This window comes from Phaeodactylum tricornutum, chromosome 31 (assembly GCF_000150955.2).
Source record: "Phaeodactylum tricornutum CCAP 1055/1 chromosome 31, whole genome shotgun sequence".
In the NCBI taxonomy this organism is placed as follows: Eukaryota; Bacillariophyta; class Bacillariophyceae; order Surirellales; family Neidiaceae; genus Phaeodactylum; species Phaeodactylum tricornutum.
In genome coordinates this window covers 47818-65006 of record NC_011699.1, presented here as the reverse complement: position 1 = coordinate 65006, position 17189 = coordinate 47818, and the positions used below count along the sequence as shown (strand labels likewise).

Sequence of the window (17189 nt, the reverse complement as noted above, 5' to 3'; positions counted from 1 at the left end):
GACTACCAACACTTCGGGGTTGCGTCATTGAGTTTGTAAACTCATCTAAGAAAGCGGTGCCCTTACAAAATAGGATTTTCCATAACGAAAATATTGGTAAATCGCCTGATATCTTTTTGTATCAAAAGTGGATAGGTCTTTGTACCATAGTTCCGGCCAATTACGACCGCGGCACCGATTTTGTAGGTCCAATTTCGTCTAGATAAAATACCCAATCTCACTCTGCTTACTTCTGGGCAATCACCCGCGGTTTCTCCGCGGGAGACGTGCCCACCTCGATCCAGCGGGTACTGACCGTCCTCCATTTGACGGCCTCTATGGCAGTAGTGTCCAACTCGCTGAGGTGGTCTCGATGAACCCAAAGGGTTTCCATTCCATACTCGTTGTTGGCGGCCAGGTAGACATATTGGTTGGAGTACAAAAGATTGACAAGTTCCTGCGATGGACGCTCTATTGTCATGATTTTGAAGCGATAAGTGGTGAAGGGAAAGTCCTTCATGACAAAGTACTCGGCTCCTTCAATGTCCAAAGAAAGATATTCCATAACAGGGGGTGCCCGGTATCGTTCGAGGATTTCCTGAACGGGCACCGTGTAGAGAGACACTGCTGGATCCTTGGTTTTGGGTTTGTTGGGATCGTTATCAAATCCTAATCCTTCAATTCCTCCACTGGGTGCCCGTCTCGATCCGTCGTGTAGTTTAAATTGGACTTGTTCCATGCGGGTTTACCCAACAACGGCGGCCGCTAGGTGGCATCGTCGGTAGGTGAGTTTGCGCCAGTAACGTGGGTTGGGTTCGACACAGATTCCGTTCCAGTGGTGCTGTTGTTCGAGCTGGAACGTATTGGAAAGGTCCGTGGCGTCGTTGGCAGCCAAATCGACGAAATAGCCGCCGCTGAGATTGCGGAGCAAAGCCACGACAAGTTTGTCCTGATCACACTGCGATCGATCGGATTTTCCGAGACGGAGATGCGCCTCGTTGCCGTAGAAAACGTCGATGGACTTCCACCCTTCCTGGTGATGGTTGCGAATTGCCGACAGAGTGGAGACCCAGGGATCCGAGCCCCCGGTGATTATTCCGAATTCCGAATCAGAGTTCCACCCAGCGATCGTCCAGAGCACCCCAATTCCAAACGAAAGACCCAGCAATAGAAAGCCGCTAGTGCGCCACCATCCCGACGCTTTGGCGTTACGAATCGACACCATGATCCGTTTGTGCAAGTTGGCGAATGTCTGTCAATGGCGCGTAGCGTAGCGATGGGGGTTGGCAGAGGAGTCGTCAGTGTTTTGCGAACATTGCTTGCCTCTCCTGTACTAACAGTAAGCTTTATCTCCAGAGTTCTCAAATACCATAATCCTATGGCATTGTCCAGCGTTTGAACTCGGCACGGTTGCATACTTACGGCATCGTTGTGCGCCGCCCTGTGATGGCATGGCATGCTTGGTAGTTAGATTTGAGAATAGCCGATTATAACTGTAACTTTAACTTACAGTCAAAGTCAAGTGGCACAATGTGTTCTCATTCTATAGCCATTTCCGAGGTTACACTTTATGAAAATATTTGGTAAGTAGCATGCGTTATTTATGAAGGCTATTTTTGGCACAACGTCATATGTACTGTCTTATCCCGATAGCTGGCGCACACACACTGTTTTTCAATGAACGCCGCTTTTTCCCAAATAGTACACAACCGCACCCTACTTACGCTACAGGTGAGCGCCGTGTTGCCCACATTTCCTTCACCATGGGGGACAGGACTCCGGAGCCAAGTCTCCTTACGATTCCGGACCCTTCGGATCTATCGCGCGTCTTCTTTCCTAATCTGGATGCACCCCTGACGATCCAGCCCTGGGTAGGTCCCGTGGAGGTCCAGGAAGCGACCGACGGGACGCGGGGACGATGCCTCGTCGTCGTTCAACCCGTCCGTGCTGGAGATTGTTTGTTCGTGACGCCTCCGACACTGTCGGTTGACGTGGGGGACGTGGCAGCGGCGTGGGTGGAACAGTACCAACAGTCCGTCGTAGAGAATACGCTGGATTGTCTGACCGAGCAAGCATTGGTGAACGCCATGCGTGTTTGTCTCGACGACGTCCAGTCCGCAACGGCCCGGAGCTTTCTGTCGCTCCGTGGAGGACCGGCGACGTCGTTCGCGCAGTCGTCGGCGTCTCTCCAAACCCTCATCCAATCTACTTCCGTTTCATTGCTTCTCGGAAATGACACGCAACCGTTGCTCGACGACGTGATCGTATCCGACGAATACTTGCTGGCCATTGTGCGGAAAAACGCGTTCGGACCGGACGCTCTGCTTTCCTACACGAATATTGAACAGTCCTGGCGTACGACTGCACTCAACGCCCCCACACCGCTGGATCTTTCCCGTTTATCCTTACCACCGCGTTTACTGGGTCTCTTTCCTTTGGCCGCCATGATTAATCACTCCTGCGTCGGCAACGCCGTCCGCGTCTTGGTCGACGACGTGATGGTCGTGCACGCCACCACCGATCTACCCGCCGGTACCGAACTCGTGTGGAGCTACGGACCGCCCACCACTCCTTTTGCGCAACGTAATACGCGACTCCGGGCCCACTACGGCTTTGTCTGTGACTGTCCCCGTTGTCAACGCGAACGCGCCGCTTACCGGACCGATGGTCTCGGAGCCTTGCTCCGGGCGGCGGAACGCGCCACGGTGGCTCGAATCGACTCGCGTGGAGACGACGACGACGACAAATCATCGTCCCTCTCCAGTCTCCTGCAGCAATGGGAAACACAAATTTGGGCCCATCCGGCGTTGTCGAATCAAAACCAACGATACTTGCGCGTTGGAGCTGCCCAGGTTTACATTCAATATCTGAATCAAGCCTTGCGGGGACTCCCGACCTCCAATTCCGACAAAACGCAACTCGTATTACGTCAAACGGAACTGTTACACACGTGCATGCAGTTGCATTTGGCCTTTTGTGCCTGTCACTACGCCAGCACCGAACACCTTTCGGTACGTTCCCGTCTGATTTAGTCGCTTCGAGCACTTACGAATAGTACGCGTGTTGTGGGATTGACCCAATCAATGCCCACAGCCTCGACAGTAGCATTGGCATTTTTTGTCTCACTGTCAGAATTTTCTATTTGCGTTGCCTACAGATTTTGCATTTGTGTTACCAGCTGGCGAGTGCCTTGCACGTTGCCAACAGCGACCACACTAGCCCGACCTTGTCCAAGGTACGCTTCTGGACGGAGCAACTGAAAAAAACGCATATGGTGCGGTACGGCAGCCTAGGGGAAAACGTCGACTATGTTCGTAAAATGATGCAGCATACGCGAACGGTCTTGCGCAATCGCAACGGAATCAATCTCGTCGCCCACAAGTTTGTGTGATCGCAACCGGGTATCCGTGCTCACAGATATTTTTGGTTCATGTAGCAAGCTTGCCGTTGGAACAGTTGGTTACAATGGATCCACAAGGAACACCATACCTAGACTGCATGTACACGTTCTACCCATTCGGGAGTAGATCACTTTTAACTAACCACACTCAAGTCAAGCCAGAAACTTCTCGGAAAACGGCAGACAACGTATTCGAAGCCCACTCGCGAGCGCTTTAGTAGGGGCTGTGATTGGCTTTCCCCCCTATTTGCTTTGCAGAAAATATCTTCTCGGCAAAAAGGGAGCCAACAAAGCAGGACCATGGTGTTCTAATCAATGAGACGAATGTCCGTGACGACAGGCCAAAAGGTACGACTTGGATCGGACACTTCAAACTAATAGTAAAATCATTTGTATGCCGTATTGTGATATTATACAGATATGTGAATATGTCTTAACGCCTATGTACCTAGCTACCTCCCAGGGCAAAAAGAGTTGCACAACGAAGCGGCCAGAAAAAGACAATATTCTTCGGCAAAGATAGAAACGCGTCACAATCAGCAACGTTCCCATTCACAATCAATCATAACACAAATCTCTATTGCGATCTATTCCATCCTTCCGCAATGAGTTTTAAACCGGAAAATGACCACTTGGCTCAAAACGGCGGTAAACGACGGCGGCCTACATCGAATTCGCACGTTCCTCCCCAGTATCACGACTCGTCCCAGGAAAACCGCACGGGGAGCCCTTGGCAAGCCTTCAAACGTCTCCGTGTAACGCACGCTCCTCATCAAGAAGAAAGGCAGCACCATTTGAACCCGAATTGGGATCAGAGCAGGCGGGGAGAACATTGGCCCTCGCAATCGAATTTGCACGGCATAGAACACTATCGCGATCAACCCGATCATTGCGAATTAGAGTATCGTCAGCAGCATCACGGTCGTCCGCAACACCAAACTGCGGGAGAGTCGTCATATTCCGAAAGCGGAACTCACAGGGGGTATCATTCGGCAGCACCTGCTCGCGAGAGTATTGCGGACTTGAACTACTCGAGTGTAAACTCTGTGTTAGGGCAAATGCATCGGCAACGTCTGCACCGAGAGCGAGGCACGATGCAGGATGCGCAACTCACGGCTGAGCAGCAGCACTATGGAAACGGTTTCCAGCAGAGTGCTAGGTATCCTCTTATCCAGAACACAGCACCGGTACAGAATGGGCAACCGTCGAAACATCATCGCAAAGTTGTCCGTCTACAGACAAATTCAAAGCTCGGATGACGGACGATTGCTCAACTACGAAGCAAACATTTTTTTGATAACACCAATTTAACTGTAAATAGATGAAGCAACGGGGTGGGCAGATTTTGTTTTATCAAAAAAGTCTCTATAGAACAATTTGCAAATCCGTGCAGTATCCATAGTATTGCAGTATTCTCAGGCATGATCATAAACCCATCAACCCTGTAATTCTTTGTACGCAGCAACACGGCTAAGGCAATTGAAGGATCCAACTACCCGGTTGCAAAGGGCAAGCTTACAATCAATAAGAGGCAGCCTCCTGTTAAACAAAGAGACAAAAAGTCCAGTGGTCAGCGACATGTCCAAAGCAGCAATTCTTCACCAACTTAAATTTAACGTCAAGCACACCTGCTTAGCAACGTACAGTTTTACGCCGCCAGTTCTCAGCGTCGGGGTCGAAGATAAATTGACTATCGTTGGTAAATGCCATGTCGAAGACCAAGACAAAGGCGAACATGGTGATTACCGTCAACCATTGTAGCCATGCCGTACCACCCGTTCCTGCATGGTACGACGCAAAAGCCAGCAAGATCAAAAATATAAGGATAAGTACCTGCAAACGTTGACGACCGTTCATTGTGGAGGTATCTCTCGTTCTTCGGAGGGGCAAGCAAAATAGTATGCAAACGAAAAAAGTTCTGCCGTAGTAGCGAGCGACCCCGGCGACAGCGGCGAAAAGAGGGGACTGACAGAGAGAGGCTACTGCCGTGAGGGAAGTCGGAGCGAGCGCGTGAGCGAAGGAAGTGTGATATTTTAGATATATGCCTACGACATGCGACGTCGAAAATATGAACAGCGTCGTATACGAGTAAAGCTCAAATTCTCATAAATATCAATGCTACTACTCTAGAGCTCTAAAAAGCTAATTAACCCTCCCCTCATTGTAAATTCGAGCCTTGCCACTGGCTTGTGGAATGAAAGTGCAGACGCTTCCACTCTGTTTCCATTGCCAAACGACCTCTATTATTTTCTGTTTGTGACTCCCAACCAGTTCTTCGTCAATAAAAAAATTAGCACAAGATGATCCATTTGCTGTGATTCTGCTTGTCGCGTCAAGGAAGAGACACTCGTAAACCATGTGTATCGGATTGACCGTCATGATTGTCCCACCGGCGTCAGTCGGCGGAGGATATCTCATGTGGACTTACGGAAGGCAATTAGTGATTACACGACAGAATCTTCGCGACATGCCGAAACAGTCGCTTGCAAGCCACACCGCGGGACTTTTTGCCCTTTACAGTACCTACAAATTGCAAAGTCCGCTGTTGGCATTCTTTGACGGAGATGCTACGGCACAAAGTCGAGCGAGAGAAACTATGCAGCGCGAATTTACACCCCCACACAAGTCTCTGCACGCTTTTCAGCCGCCACAAACCTTGACGGAAGTCTACGAACGTGCCGGTCGGCCCATTTTGGCTCGACTCGGTGCCGTCTCGCTAGCTTTCTTTTGCGCTGGAGCGGTACAAACCTACGTGGCTGGCATGTGGAACGAAAAAAACCACGACAGTACGGATGGAGACTCGCTTTCGAACAATTATTTCTGACGAGATTCCGGTCCACGCTTTGCAATAGTTAAATCCCGAACAACATTTCCATTCGGCCAGAATTCCCGACGTTCCTACCGCTCAGGGTACCGTCGGGGGCTCAAAGCACTACAGAATCTCCTTTGGTGAAGCAGCCTTCAAGGCTCTACCCCGTCGAAATCGCTTATTCGTGCAGAGAGACTTGGGAGTTTAAAGCATTGACTTCTGGAAATAAATCGTTAATTATGGTTTCTTATTCTTAGAATACGTCTATGAGAGCTTCATTGCCGCCCTCAACAGTTCTTTGTTGTGTTCGATTTCATCTGCGGATTGCCCTCCCAAGTCCACCGACTCGTATATATTCAACACTTGGTTGCCCACAGCTTCTTCAACTTCGAGGCCCAAGTCGCCTTCGGTAAAATCAGCGTACCGAACCAATTCTTTGATCAGGTCTACGCAATTCTCTTCCCGCCCGCGCAAAAGTTCCCCCTTGATAAGTTCAAAGGCGTTCTTGGAAAGCTGGGCTAGCACGTTTTCGAACATCGCTTCGCATTCTTCAAGTTCAATTCCAAGGCTCTCTTGAATTTCCTGAAAGATCTCAGTCTGTTCGGCATTTATTTCTCCAGTTTTGAGGCCAGGGATCACTTCGACCTCAAACATTCGAACGAGACGAGGCTTGGAAATTCCCACGTCAGCAATTAAGTCCATACCCATGCTATTGCATTTCTCTCGGAAAGCCTTTACTCGCTGCGGTGAAGGATCGTCCATAATAGCATCGATTTCCTCTGACAGAATCTTCTTTTGAGACTGAGTCATCATCTTCTCACCTTGTTCCGGAGACAAGCCGAGTTTTGTCTGAATGTTTGCCAAGAACATCATGTCCTGTTGGTCCATGGAGCCCTTGGTTTTCATGGCGTTCGAAATAAAGTTGTCGTACACAGTGCTGCCAATGTTGTCCTTGATATCGTCCATTTTTTCTTTGGTCAGACCCAAAATGCCTCCGAACGTTTCACGAGAGGCTTCGTAGCGAGCTCCTTGCTCACCTTGCGTTGTAAAACCTCCTACGGTAAATTGGCGGTACAGTAGCTCAGCCATTTCCTGATCCATATTCCCGGCAGCGAGCGCGGTCACGGGGTAGACTGTTTCAGTGTACGTCTCCTCAACAGCGACTAGTTTAGTTTCACCGCCTTCCTCGACTTGCTTTTCGACCGTACGCGTTCGCTCTTCTTCCTTAGCGACGTCATTCTCATTATAAAAATCAACAAGTTCCATAATGTCACTCATGATATTTACCTCGGAACCGAGGCCGAGAACACCATCTGCGCCCTTGCCACTCTGAAACACGTCTTCTCCCATATCCTTTCCGCGACGTTGCGCCAATTGTTTTTGCGTCAACATGGTGCGCTCCATCTCCGACCCAATCCACTTAACCATTGGTACCATCTTATCTTGGATGGCTTCCAAGAAAAGCGCTTGACACGCTTCTTCCGACACACCTAGTCGCCCTTTGAGCTTTTCAAGAGACTCTCGAAATTCCGGACGAATCACACCAGTCGATCCCATGGCTTCCAGGACGGACTTTTTGTATATGCTTCCAAAGTGTTCCATATGGTATGAATAGCAGTCTGTCATTTCAAGATTGTAAAGTTCCCGCAAGGCTTCCAAGGCTTGAGAGAGCTCTTTACTCGGAATACCACCTGGAGCCTTCTCGCTCACCAACGCTACTGCCTTGGCGTAAAAGGTCGCTCCAACTTCCCGCAAGAAATCCTGCGTCAGTCGGTAGCTCTCTACCACCTCGTTGGCCCGCCTTTTCATATTTTCCGCCAATTCGGGCGTGTAGTCTTCCACAATTTCCAACATTGCCGTATTCAGGACCTTTTGAAGTTCCGGTCCAAAGGCGGCGCGCGATTCAATTTCGGCTTGCTGGTCGGTAATGCCCAAAAGTCCTTTGACGTCCATAATACGAGCGTACATTTCGTCCGATATCTTGCCGCCATCACTTTTGCGAATGGAGCGACTTAAGAACATTTTGTATAACTTAATTCTTTCGTCGGAGCTCAAAAATCCATTGGCCGACTGTTTGTCCCATGGATTGCAAAATGTCTCGTCGAAATTATCAAACTCGTCCCAACCCGATTTGGCTAGAATTGAAATAAGTACTTCTTTGGCTTCCAGAGTCCGTAACATGTGATCGTAAGTAGCAGCTTCATTGTTCACCTTGGCAAACTTATTCGTTTCTTCCAGCGGGCCACCAAGCGCCTGCATGACCATGGAAGACAACAAACTCTTGGTCGACTCTTTTTTGAGCAGCAGTTCGTCACGGCGGCTCTCCATGATAGACCACGCATCTTCCGGCGTCTTGACCGTGGCCAATACATCCTTGAGAGCAGCCAACGCTGTGGACTGGTATAACGGCGTCGCTTCTAGAGATATTTCGTATTCGGCATCCGTTTCGGAGAGTCCCAAGATTTCACGAAGTTGGTCCAACTGTAGTATATGGTGCGCCAAACAAGGTTGAGATAAAGCTTTCATTCTGAAATTGAGTAACATTGTCGTCCCACTCGATCGCACACGATACTTACCTTTTCCATGGCGTCTTCTCCCGTAAACTTGAGCGCTGCCAAATCCATTACACTTCCACCGACGGTCTCGTCTTCGTCTTCTTGTCCGGCGGCGGCGTCGTCATCTTTCGCCGTGGCATCGGGCAATCCGAGCTCGGCACGCACTTGTGCGTTAAAACAGGCCACGTGCAGGTCCTTGGCGGTAGCGTCGGAAACCCCGAGTGTTTTACGGGCGCGTTCCAGCATGGCTGAGCTCACTTGATTGGTTCCGAGCTTAGATCGCGTGGATTTGAGCGCCCGTTGGTAGAAAGGTTCGACCGTTTCAGCAACACGTTCCAGAACTTCCGTGTAGGAAAGATCAAAGGCCTTGGCGACACGCTTCATTTCGAACGAAAAGGCTTCGTCCGTTTCGCCTCCTTGTTTCAGGGCGCGTTCGGTCAAAAACAGGAACTTGTCCATGGCCTGTCGATCGGGATGCGAGGGATCCTCCAAATCCTCGGTGGGCGTAAACAAGCAGGTCGTGCGGTACCATTCCGCCGCGGCGGCAGCGTGGGCTTCGCCTACTTGCAAGTTATCGAGTTGCAGGACGTTCTTGACCGTTTCCAGTTCCTTGAGTTCACTGGTTTTGGCCGTCGGGTTGTACTTGACCATACCGAGTAGATAGGCGGTGTATATCTCCGTCGTCAAAATGGCGAAGTCTTCGTCGAGCAGACCGAATTGCGTCTTGACGTTTTCAACGGCGGCGGCTGCCTTGTCCGGGTCGTCCAGACCGGCTTCGACGATTGCCTGGGCAATGGCGGGCTTGGCGTTGGATTCCGTGAGGGCGTCGAGACGCGATTTCCCGACCGCTCCGGCAATTCCCGTAAAAAGGGCACCGACGGTATGTGCCGCCAAACGACGGGAGGGGACGAGACCAAAACCCAGGGCGGCCGAAAGGGGGATGGAGGCGTACCCGGCGAGTTTCCAGAAACTCGGCGATTTGCGAACTTGCTTGGAAAGGGGCGAGGAGTCGGCCTTCTCCGTAAGTTCGTTGAGTTCTTCCATACCACCGGACGTTTCCGTAAACATGGTGAGGGTTGCACGTGTGGAAGTGGCGTACGACTTTTGGTATGCCTGTCGTCGAGGATGAAACACTTTGTGGGAAGGTCCGCGTACGAAGGAAGAGCCAAAGGACTTGGGTGTGAAGAAGGAAGGACTACTGACAGTATACGCCCCTACTATTCCACCACCGGTATTCGAAAGTGCCTGTTGTTGAGCCAAGCTGACGGCGAGAGCGACGCCCGTAAACTTCATCTTGCTTGTATCGACGTGGTTTATTAGGATACCGACTAGGTCAACAAAGGGGATTCAGTATCCAATACTACTGTATCGGCACTGCGCAACCGTCCAATCAATGGCAAAACCAGGAAGTTGAATAGGCGTAACGTTGCGGTTCGTAGCAACTTTCTACCTCTTGTTCGCAAAAGTGGGATTTTACCGCTTGGCTAATTGCCTGTTCGGTACCGACTGATCGATCGATCGATTGATCGATTGATGAAATCACCGTCACATGAATTATCCCGTGTCGATTACGGACGTTCGTATTGATCGATCCCGCCCACCGGCGCTACGGTTGACAGGGAGAGAGGAGTCCAAGTTGAACCTGTGTGATGTGCCTGATGGATTGATGGACCGACTCGATGGAACCAACGAGACGTTGCGCGATGGACGGCGATCGTCTGTCACGCGTCGGACAAGTCTCAGGTTTCCAACCGGAGACTGGATGTGCGGACGGCGATGGATTGCGGGAGTGGCAACATGCCGCGTGGAATAACATACGGTGGTTTCACAGTCACTGGTATTCCGCGGTTAGATGTATCGATTTCTCACAAAAACGTAGCACAACCATCTACCTGTGACACTCACTCACGCAGCGATATGCGCGCACAGGCATTCCAAGCGGAGGCTGTCTCGTCTGTCTTTGCTACCTCTATGAGTTCACTTCCAGTTAGAGCCTATTTCACGACTCCCATGTTGCGGCAGGTTCGCGATCCTTTGCGAACCAATCGAGAAGATTCCGTCGCCCAATCCCGAGAACCCCTCCGTTGGAAAAGATACCGTACAATGTGTACGTCGACGTAGCTCCTGGAGAGGATGGGGTTAGGATGAGGAACACGCCGTGCCAAGAGTATCGACGAAGATCCACTCACTGTCGGTAGTAGTAACTGTAGCGTAGCAGTTTCACTGGACACAAAACGACGACGGATACATTTGACTTTTGCAGATCTTCACCGTTGTCATGCTTTTCAAGCCTTCGACTCTCTTGGCTCTCTTTGCGGTTGCTGGTACGTGACGACTCCTGTTTTTGCCTGGAGATTCGCTACTGTCGGTATGCATAACGGACGCGTCGAAAAGCCGCAGCGCCGATGGAGTCGTTCCATGTGGATCGGATAGCACCAACGATCCGAACGGTGGTTATTCTCATCGAATCAAACGACATCTTCTTGTCTATCGGAACGACGGCTTGCCCTACAGACACTGTTCTCACTCACCACGTTTGTCTACTTTACAGGCACCACGCTAGCCTTTGCTCCACGGTCGACGACGACTTCTTTGACAAGTACCACGCGGGGTTCGGCTTCGTCCTCCGTCACTACACTCGCCATGTCCGGCATCACGGGCGTTCTCGCCCGTGAGATTTTGGATTCCCGCGGCAATCCTACCGTGGAGGTCGAAGTGACGACCGCCGACGGAGTCTTCCGCGCGTCGGTACCGTCCGGGGCTTCCACCGGTGCCTACGAAGCTGTCGAGCTGCGCGATGGCGGCGACCGCTACATGGGCAAGGGTGTCCTCCAGGCCGTACAGAACGTCAACGACATACTCGGACCAGCCGTCATGGGTATGGATCCGGTCGGACAGGGATCCGTCGACGACGTCATGCTGGAACTTGACGGAACACCCAACAAGGCCAACCTCGGGGCCAACGCCATTTTGGGGGTCAGCCTTGCCGTTGCCAAAGCCGGAGCCGCCGCGAAGAAAGTCCCCCTTTATCGGCATTTTGCCGATCTAGCCGGCAACAATCTGGACACCTACACTATGCCCGTCCCCTGCTTCAACGTTATTAATGGAGGCTCCCATGCGGGGAACAAACTCGCCTTTCAGGAATATTTCGTTATCCCGACGGGTGCCAAATCATTTGCCGAAGCCATGCAGATTGGTTGCGAAGTGTACCATACCTTGGGGAAAATCATCAAGGCCAAGTTTGGTGGCGACGCGACTCTGATTGGCGACGAAGGTGGATTCGCTCCGCCATGTGACAACCGCGAAGGCTGTGAACTCATCATGGAAGCAATTTCCAAGGCCGGATACGATGGTAAATGCAAGATTGGTCTCGATGTTGCCGCGAGCGAGTTTAAAGTCAAGGGCAAAGATGAATACGATTTGGACTTCAAGTACGATGGTGACATTGTATCTGGAGAAGAACTCGGTAATTTATACCAGTCGCTGGCAGCCGACTTTCCCATCGTCACCATCGAAGACCCCTTTGACGAAGACGACTGGGAGAACTGGTCCAAATTTACAACCAAGAATGGTGCCACCTTCCAAGTGGTTGGTGACGATTTGACCGTCACTAACATTGAAAAGATTGAACGTGCCATTGACGAAAAGGCCTGCACGTGCTTGTTGCTCAAGGTAAACCAAATCGGTTCCATTTCCGAATCCATCGCTGCCGTGACCAAGGCGAAAAAAGCAGGTTGGGGTGTTATGACGTCTCACCGTTCCGGCGAAACCGAAGATACCTACATTGCTGATTTAGCCGTCGGATTGTGCACGGGACAGATCAAGACGGGCGCGCCCTGCCGATCGGAACGTTTGGCCAAATACAATCAACTCTTGCGTATCGAGGCCGAACTGGAAGCAGGCAAGGTGACTTTCCCGGGAGAAAACTTTCGAACAACCGCATGGATGGGACAGTAAAGTCGCGCTCGAACGCTTGCCTGTTCGTGCGTAAGTATAACTGGAAACAATCGACAAGCATCGAACCCACAAAACCTACTTCAATCAACCCTTAGAAGCTGCTGCAAAAACTCTCTTTTCGAGTCTTTCAACTAATCATAGCCAAGTCCATACTTTCATCCACAGCAATGGTTGGGATTCTATTAGTGCAGTTTAAGTTTTCATTCGCTTAGCATTCTTGATACCCTTGTCTTTTCTCGTTACCAAGCCGGCTGTTTTGGCTCCACCAAAATTCTTTTTCGGCTTGACGATTTCTTCCAGATCAATAATGGGTGCCGATTCGATACGATCTACACCACTGACGTACCGGGCTTCCACTTTTTCCTTGATGTGCGTGCTCTTCTCCATGTAAAACTTGTAATCGCCCTGATACTTGGCCAGCTTGCGATCTTCAATCGCTACAATGGAAGTAGCGACCTTGGAAATAAAGTAACGATCGTGGGATACAACCATGATTGAACCCATAAAGTGTTGCAGAGCTTCCTCAAGCATCTCTTTCGCCGGAATATCCAAATGATTGGTCGGTTCGTCCAAAATCAACAAGTTGGCCGGTCGAAGCATCATACAACATAAAGAAAGCCGTGCCTTTTCTCCTCCACTCAAGAATTCAATCTTCTTGTCGACTGCATCTCCCTTGAACAGAAATTGTCCTAGTAGCGCTCGGAGTTCGTTGTAGGACTGACCACTGCTGTTGCCTTGTATTGTCTCCAACACAGTTTTGTCGAGATCAAGTGCGTCCGCTTGATTCTGTTCAAAATAGTTCATTATCACATTTTGTCCTATGATTTCGGCACTCCCATCGTCGGGCTTCTCTCGACCAACCAACAATCGCAAAAGTGTCGACTTGCCCGAACCATTGGGCCCGAGTACAGCGATCCGATCGCCCTTCTCAATAAAGAGCTCACAATCTTCAAACAAACGATTCTGAGCTTGTTCGTTACGATATGCGTGAGACAAATGTTTGACATTGGCTACCTCTGGACTTAGACGAGGTGCGTCCGGAAAACGAAACCGGAAAGGTTTGCCGACAAATGGAGGCTTCTTGACATAGTCGTCACTCTTGATTTGTTTTTCAAGCTTGGCTTGGCGCTGCTTTACAGCCTGCGGTTGTTTTACTTTGAATTTTTGAATCCACTTGCGCTCTTCTTTGATTTTCTTTTCCTGAGCATCGTACGCCGCCTGCCAGGCGTCCATACGGGCTTTCTTCAGCTGCAGGAATCGCGAGTAGTTGCCCTCATACTCGGTACAGATACCACCTTCAGCGTCGACGATTTTGGTGCAGACTTGATCCAAAAACTCGCGATCGTGGCTTACAATCACCATGGGAATATTTTGCTGACGCAGGAACGATTCCAACCATTCCACACTATCCAGATCTAAATGATTGGTAGGTTCATCAAGCAGTAAGATATTTGGATCTTTAAGCAAAACTTTGCCGAGTCCAATGCGCATTTTCCAGCCACCAGAAAAGCTAGCAACCAGATCTTCCGTTTCATCATCCGTGAAACCCATCAAGTCCATAACTTTCTGCACACGAGACTCCAGCGCATAAACAGCCTTGTTTTCTGCCTTATTTTGGAGTTCCTGCATACGATCCAGAATTTCTTGCATTTTTTCGGAATTTTCCGGCGGGGTGCTCTCGAGTTCCTGTTCCGAACTCTTGAGATCCTCCAGAATTTGATTTTCTACTCCAAAAATGCTCAGAAACTCTTCTCGCAAGGTGCGTTCCGGAACCAGCTCATCGATAAATTCTTGTCGGAGCATGGCGACTCGCAAATCCTTGCTCGACTTGACGACGTCCCCGGTCGTAGGTTCTAGTTCGCCAGCCAAAATGCGTAGCTGTGTCGTTTTCCCAGCACCATTCGCCCCGACCAGTCCAATTCGATCCCCAGTTTGCACACCCCAAGTCACGTCTTTCAAGACTTCTTGGTTGCGAAAGGTAATTCCGATATCTTCGAGGCGGAGAGACTGGTAACCAGGCTGTGAGCTTTCCATGACACGAATTCTTGGCGGCGGTCGTTCTTTGCGAATCTTGTCCTCCAAACTCAACCTAATTTTCGGGGCTTCCTCATCTGTCTCTTCACCATTGAAGACTTCGTTTACATCCATGTTTACCGAAATTTCATCGTCGACCGTTGCATCTGTTGCAGTCAGACTCTCGTCACGCTCGTCATTGTCTACGACTTGCTGTTTCTTGGCCATTTTCTTCTCAAGTTTGGCCGCCATTTTCTCTTCCTTTTTCAGTAAGGCCTTGAGTTCTTTTTTTGATAGCTGAGGTTCGTCAAAATCCGAAGAAATAGCGTTCGCACTGGCTTCATCGGCAGCTTCTAACTCGAGCGCCTTTTGTAACATTTCTTCCTTTTTACTCAATTTCTTTGGTTGTGACGGCTGAAACTCCACACTATCGCCTTGTGCGGCGTGCTTTTCAACCGGCGTCTTGATTTTAGCAGAAGATTCGTCTTCCACAGCGTCGATGGCTTGCAGTTCCTGCTGCTGTTTCACCAATTTCTGTTGCTTCTTTTCCAGTTGCAATTGTTCTTTTTTGGACAAGGGTACTTCCTCGTCCAAAAAGGAGAGATTGTCCAGCTTTTCCAGAGCCATTGCTGCCGGAGACTTCTTCTTCTTGGCAAACAAACGTGTACCGGCACTCCTCGTTCCGACAAAGGATGGCCGTGTCGGTGCGGACGGCTGCGTGTGCGTGTAGAACGACCCGGAAAATGCCTCACACGATACCGCGCAGTACAGCAAAAGCGTCGATGACACTTGACGTCGATTGCTATCCCATCTTGTCATCGTAAAAAGCAGCAGCGGAAGATTGTCTACCCCAATGTTTGGATCGTTGATTGGTAATCAATCAGTTGAATGAAGCGTTTGCCGTTTTTGTGTTGGTTGTTCTTTTTCGCTTTCGTTGCGGTACATCCATCACCGTCAGTCGTTCCTCAGGGCGTGTGTTGTTGGTGGTGTGGTCCTCCTGTCCGTCTTATCGAAGGCGCAGACAAACAAGCAAAGGAACACACCAATTCCACACGTGGAGCGGAGAATTTTGTACATATCGGAGAGACAGATTCTCAATTCCGAACTCTCTCTATTTTGAAAATTTGACTGGCATATCAAGTGGGGGGATAGGTAACGTGCCCATTGTGTCGGTCGAGAGGGAGAGCCTGACAGACTGGACTGACGTTTGTATGCCGTTCGTTCATTTTTAGAACGAGGTAGCAACGGACAGACGCGGGAGAATGGATGCCGACAAGACCCACATACGAACGACTCCCTCCTACACCATCAGCATCACGAGCGTGACCAGAATCCCAACACCACACAAAACGAACCAGACCATATCACGAGCTATCCCGTCGGACAACCTTCGCCCTTTTTTCGCCGCCAGAGCTATCTATACCTGGACGTAGAAATCTTTCGGTACAAGCACTGGGGAACCTTGGAAGTTCAGCAAGAGCACGAGCAATCTTCAAAACTTTCGAAGTAAAAGATCAAACATGAAATTCACTTCTTCCATTGTCCTGCTGAGTGCGCCTTTCCTGGCCTTGATTGGGTCGGCATCAGCGTTTTTACCACCGACGCCAGCTTTTGCGCGGTCAGCCTCAAGCTTGTCCGTCGCTGTGGACACATCCGATATTAAGAATGGACTAACCGTCGAGATTGACGGCGAACCTTACAAGGTACTGAACTTTTCCATCATGAAACAGGCCCGAGGTGCTGCCAAGACGACCATCAAGTTTAAGAATTTAATGCGGGGCACTACCATTGAGAACACATACCGAAGCGGAGAAAAGTTCGAAACGGCCTTGATTGAAAAGATTGGCGCACAGTTTACTTACTCAGAAGGTGTACGTACCTACTTTACATAAAGCCGATGGCGATAATTATGATTTTGGACGTGTGGTCTGGCCTGGTTCTCACAAAGTCTTGTCTGACAAACACAATCTCTCCAATACTGCAGAACACATTCTTTTTTATGAATTCGGAAACATTCGAGGAAATTCCCGTCAGTGACAAGGTAGTCGACGATAAAGTCAAATGGATTACGGAGGGCAGCGAAATTTCTCTAGTACTTTTCAAAGATAAAATTATTGAGGTCGTTGTCCCCTCGACGGCTGTCTACGAAGTCGTCGAAACCGAGCCCAACATGAAGGGCAACACAGCTCAGGGCTACACCAAGCCTGCAACCCTTTCCAGTGGAGCCGTGATTAGTGTACCTGGCTTTGTGGAACAGGGAGCCAAAATTAAGGTTGACACCGACAAGGGAGAATACATTGAGCGTGTAAACGAATAGAAACCATGCATCTCGTCTCAGATCATTCCGATTGCCTTTGGTTACGTAACCGAAATCTAGATTCTTTTTCGCTTTAGAACGCAGAGGCTTAAAGGATCTCTTTTGTTTACAAGTACAACCTTTCGTTTGTTGTATCGGCGCAGGCATGGCTCCCACTGC

At 49.9% G+C, this 17189-nt stretch overlaps 6 protein-coding genes across 6 annotated transcripts; 3 read left to right on the top strand and 3 right to left on the bottom strand.

The window, feature by feature from the left end:
• Nucleotides 1–226: 226 nt before the first annotated feature.
• On the bottom strand, nt 227–718 carry PHATRDRAFT_41518 (predicted protein; the record flags this gene model as incomplete). The annotated part of the gene is made up of 1 exon (XM_002185443.1): nt 227–718. One exon carries the CDS (start codon nt 716–718, stop codon nt 227–229), a length of 492 nt encoding a protein of 163 aa, XP_002185479.1.
• Nucleotides 719–1742: 1024 nt separating this feature from the next.
• PHATRDRAFT_50541 (predicted protein) lies at nt 1743–3370 on the top strand (the record flags this gene model as incomplete). The annotated part of the gene is made up of 2 exons (XM_002185476.1): nt 1743–2990; nt 3137–3370. The coding sequence occupies 2 exons, from the start codon at nt 1743–1745 to the stop codon at nt 3368–3370; spliced, it is 1482 nt and encodes a 493-aa protein (XP_002185512.1).
• A 3032-nt stretch (nt 3371–6402) lies between these two features.
• Tic110 (translocator of the inner chloroplast envelope membrane 110k) lies at nt 6403–10213 on the bottom strand. The gene is made up of 2 exons (XM_002185442.1): nt 8765–10213; nt 6403–8669 (listed from the first exon to the last, which is right to left on the bottom strand). Exons 1-2 carry the CDS (start codon nt 10034–10036, stop codon nt 6453–6455), a joined length of 3489 nt encoding a protein of 1162 aa, XP_002185478.1. The 5' UTR covers nt 10037–10213; the 3' UTR covers nt 6403–6452.
• A 723-nt stretch (nt 10214–10936) lies between these two features.
• Nucleotides 10937–13782, top strand: PHATRDRAFT_56468 (plastidic enolase). The gene is made up of 2 exons (XM_002185475.1): nt 10937–11067; nt 11295–13782. Exons 1-2 carry the CDS (start codon nt 11022–11024, stop codon nt 12698–12700), a joined length of 1452 nt encoding a protein of 483 aa, XP_002185511.1. The 5' UTR covers nt 10937–11021; the 3' UTR covers nt 12701–13782.
• PHATRDRAFT_50537 (predicted protein) lies at nt 10985–15613 on the bottom strand. Its single transcript, XM_002185441.1, has one exon. It carries the CDS (start codon nt 15530–15532, stop codon nt 12893–12895), a length of 2640 nt encoding a protein of 879 aa, XP_002185477.1. The 5' UTR covers nt 15533–15613; the 3' UTR covers nt 10985–12892.
• A 620-nt stretch (nt 15614–16233) lies between these two features.
• On the top strand, nt 16234–17030 carry PHATRDRAFT_41511 (predicted protein; the record flags this gene model as incomplete). Its single annotated transcript, XM_002185474.1, has 2 exons — nt 16234–16584; nt 16698–17030. 2 exons carry the CDS (start codon nt 16234–16236, stop codon nt 17028–17030), a joined length of 684 nt encoding a protein of 227 aa, XP_002185510.1.
• Nucleotides 17031–17189: the final 159 nt, after the last annotated feature.

Bases quoted from the DNA above. Each gene is read 5' to 3' on its own strand.
- PHATRDRAFT_50537 (XM_002185441.1), bottom strand. From the start codon at position 15,532: ATGACAAGATGGGATAGCAATCGACGTCAAGTGTCATCGACGCTTTTG.
- PHATRDRAFT_56468 (XM_002185475.1), top strand. From the start codon at position 11,022: ATGCTTTTCAAGCCTTCGACTCTCTTGGCTCTCTTTGCGGTTGCTG. The intron at 11,068-11,294 runs GTACGTGACGAC...TCTACTTTACAG, and splicing joins GGCTCTCTTTGCGGTTGCTG to GCACCACGCTAGCCTTTGCT.
- Tic110 (XM_002185442.1), bottom strand. From the start codon at position 10,036: ATGAAGTTTACGGGCGTCGCTCTCGCCGTCAGCTTGGCTCAACAACAG. The intron at 8,670-8,764 runs GTAAGTATCGTG...CATATACTACAG, and splicing joins GAGAAGACGCCATGGAAAAG to TTGGACCAACTTCGTGAAAT.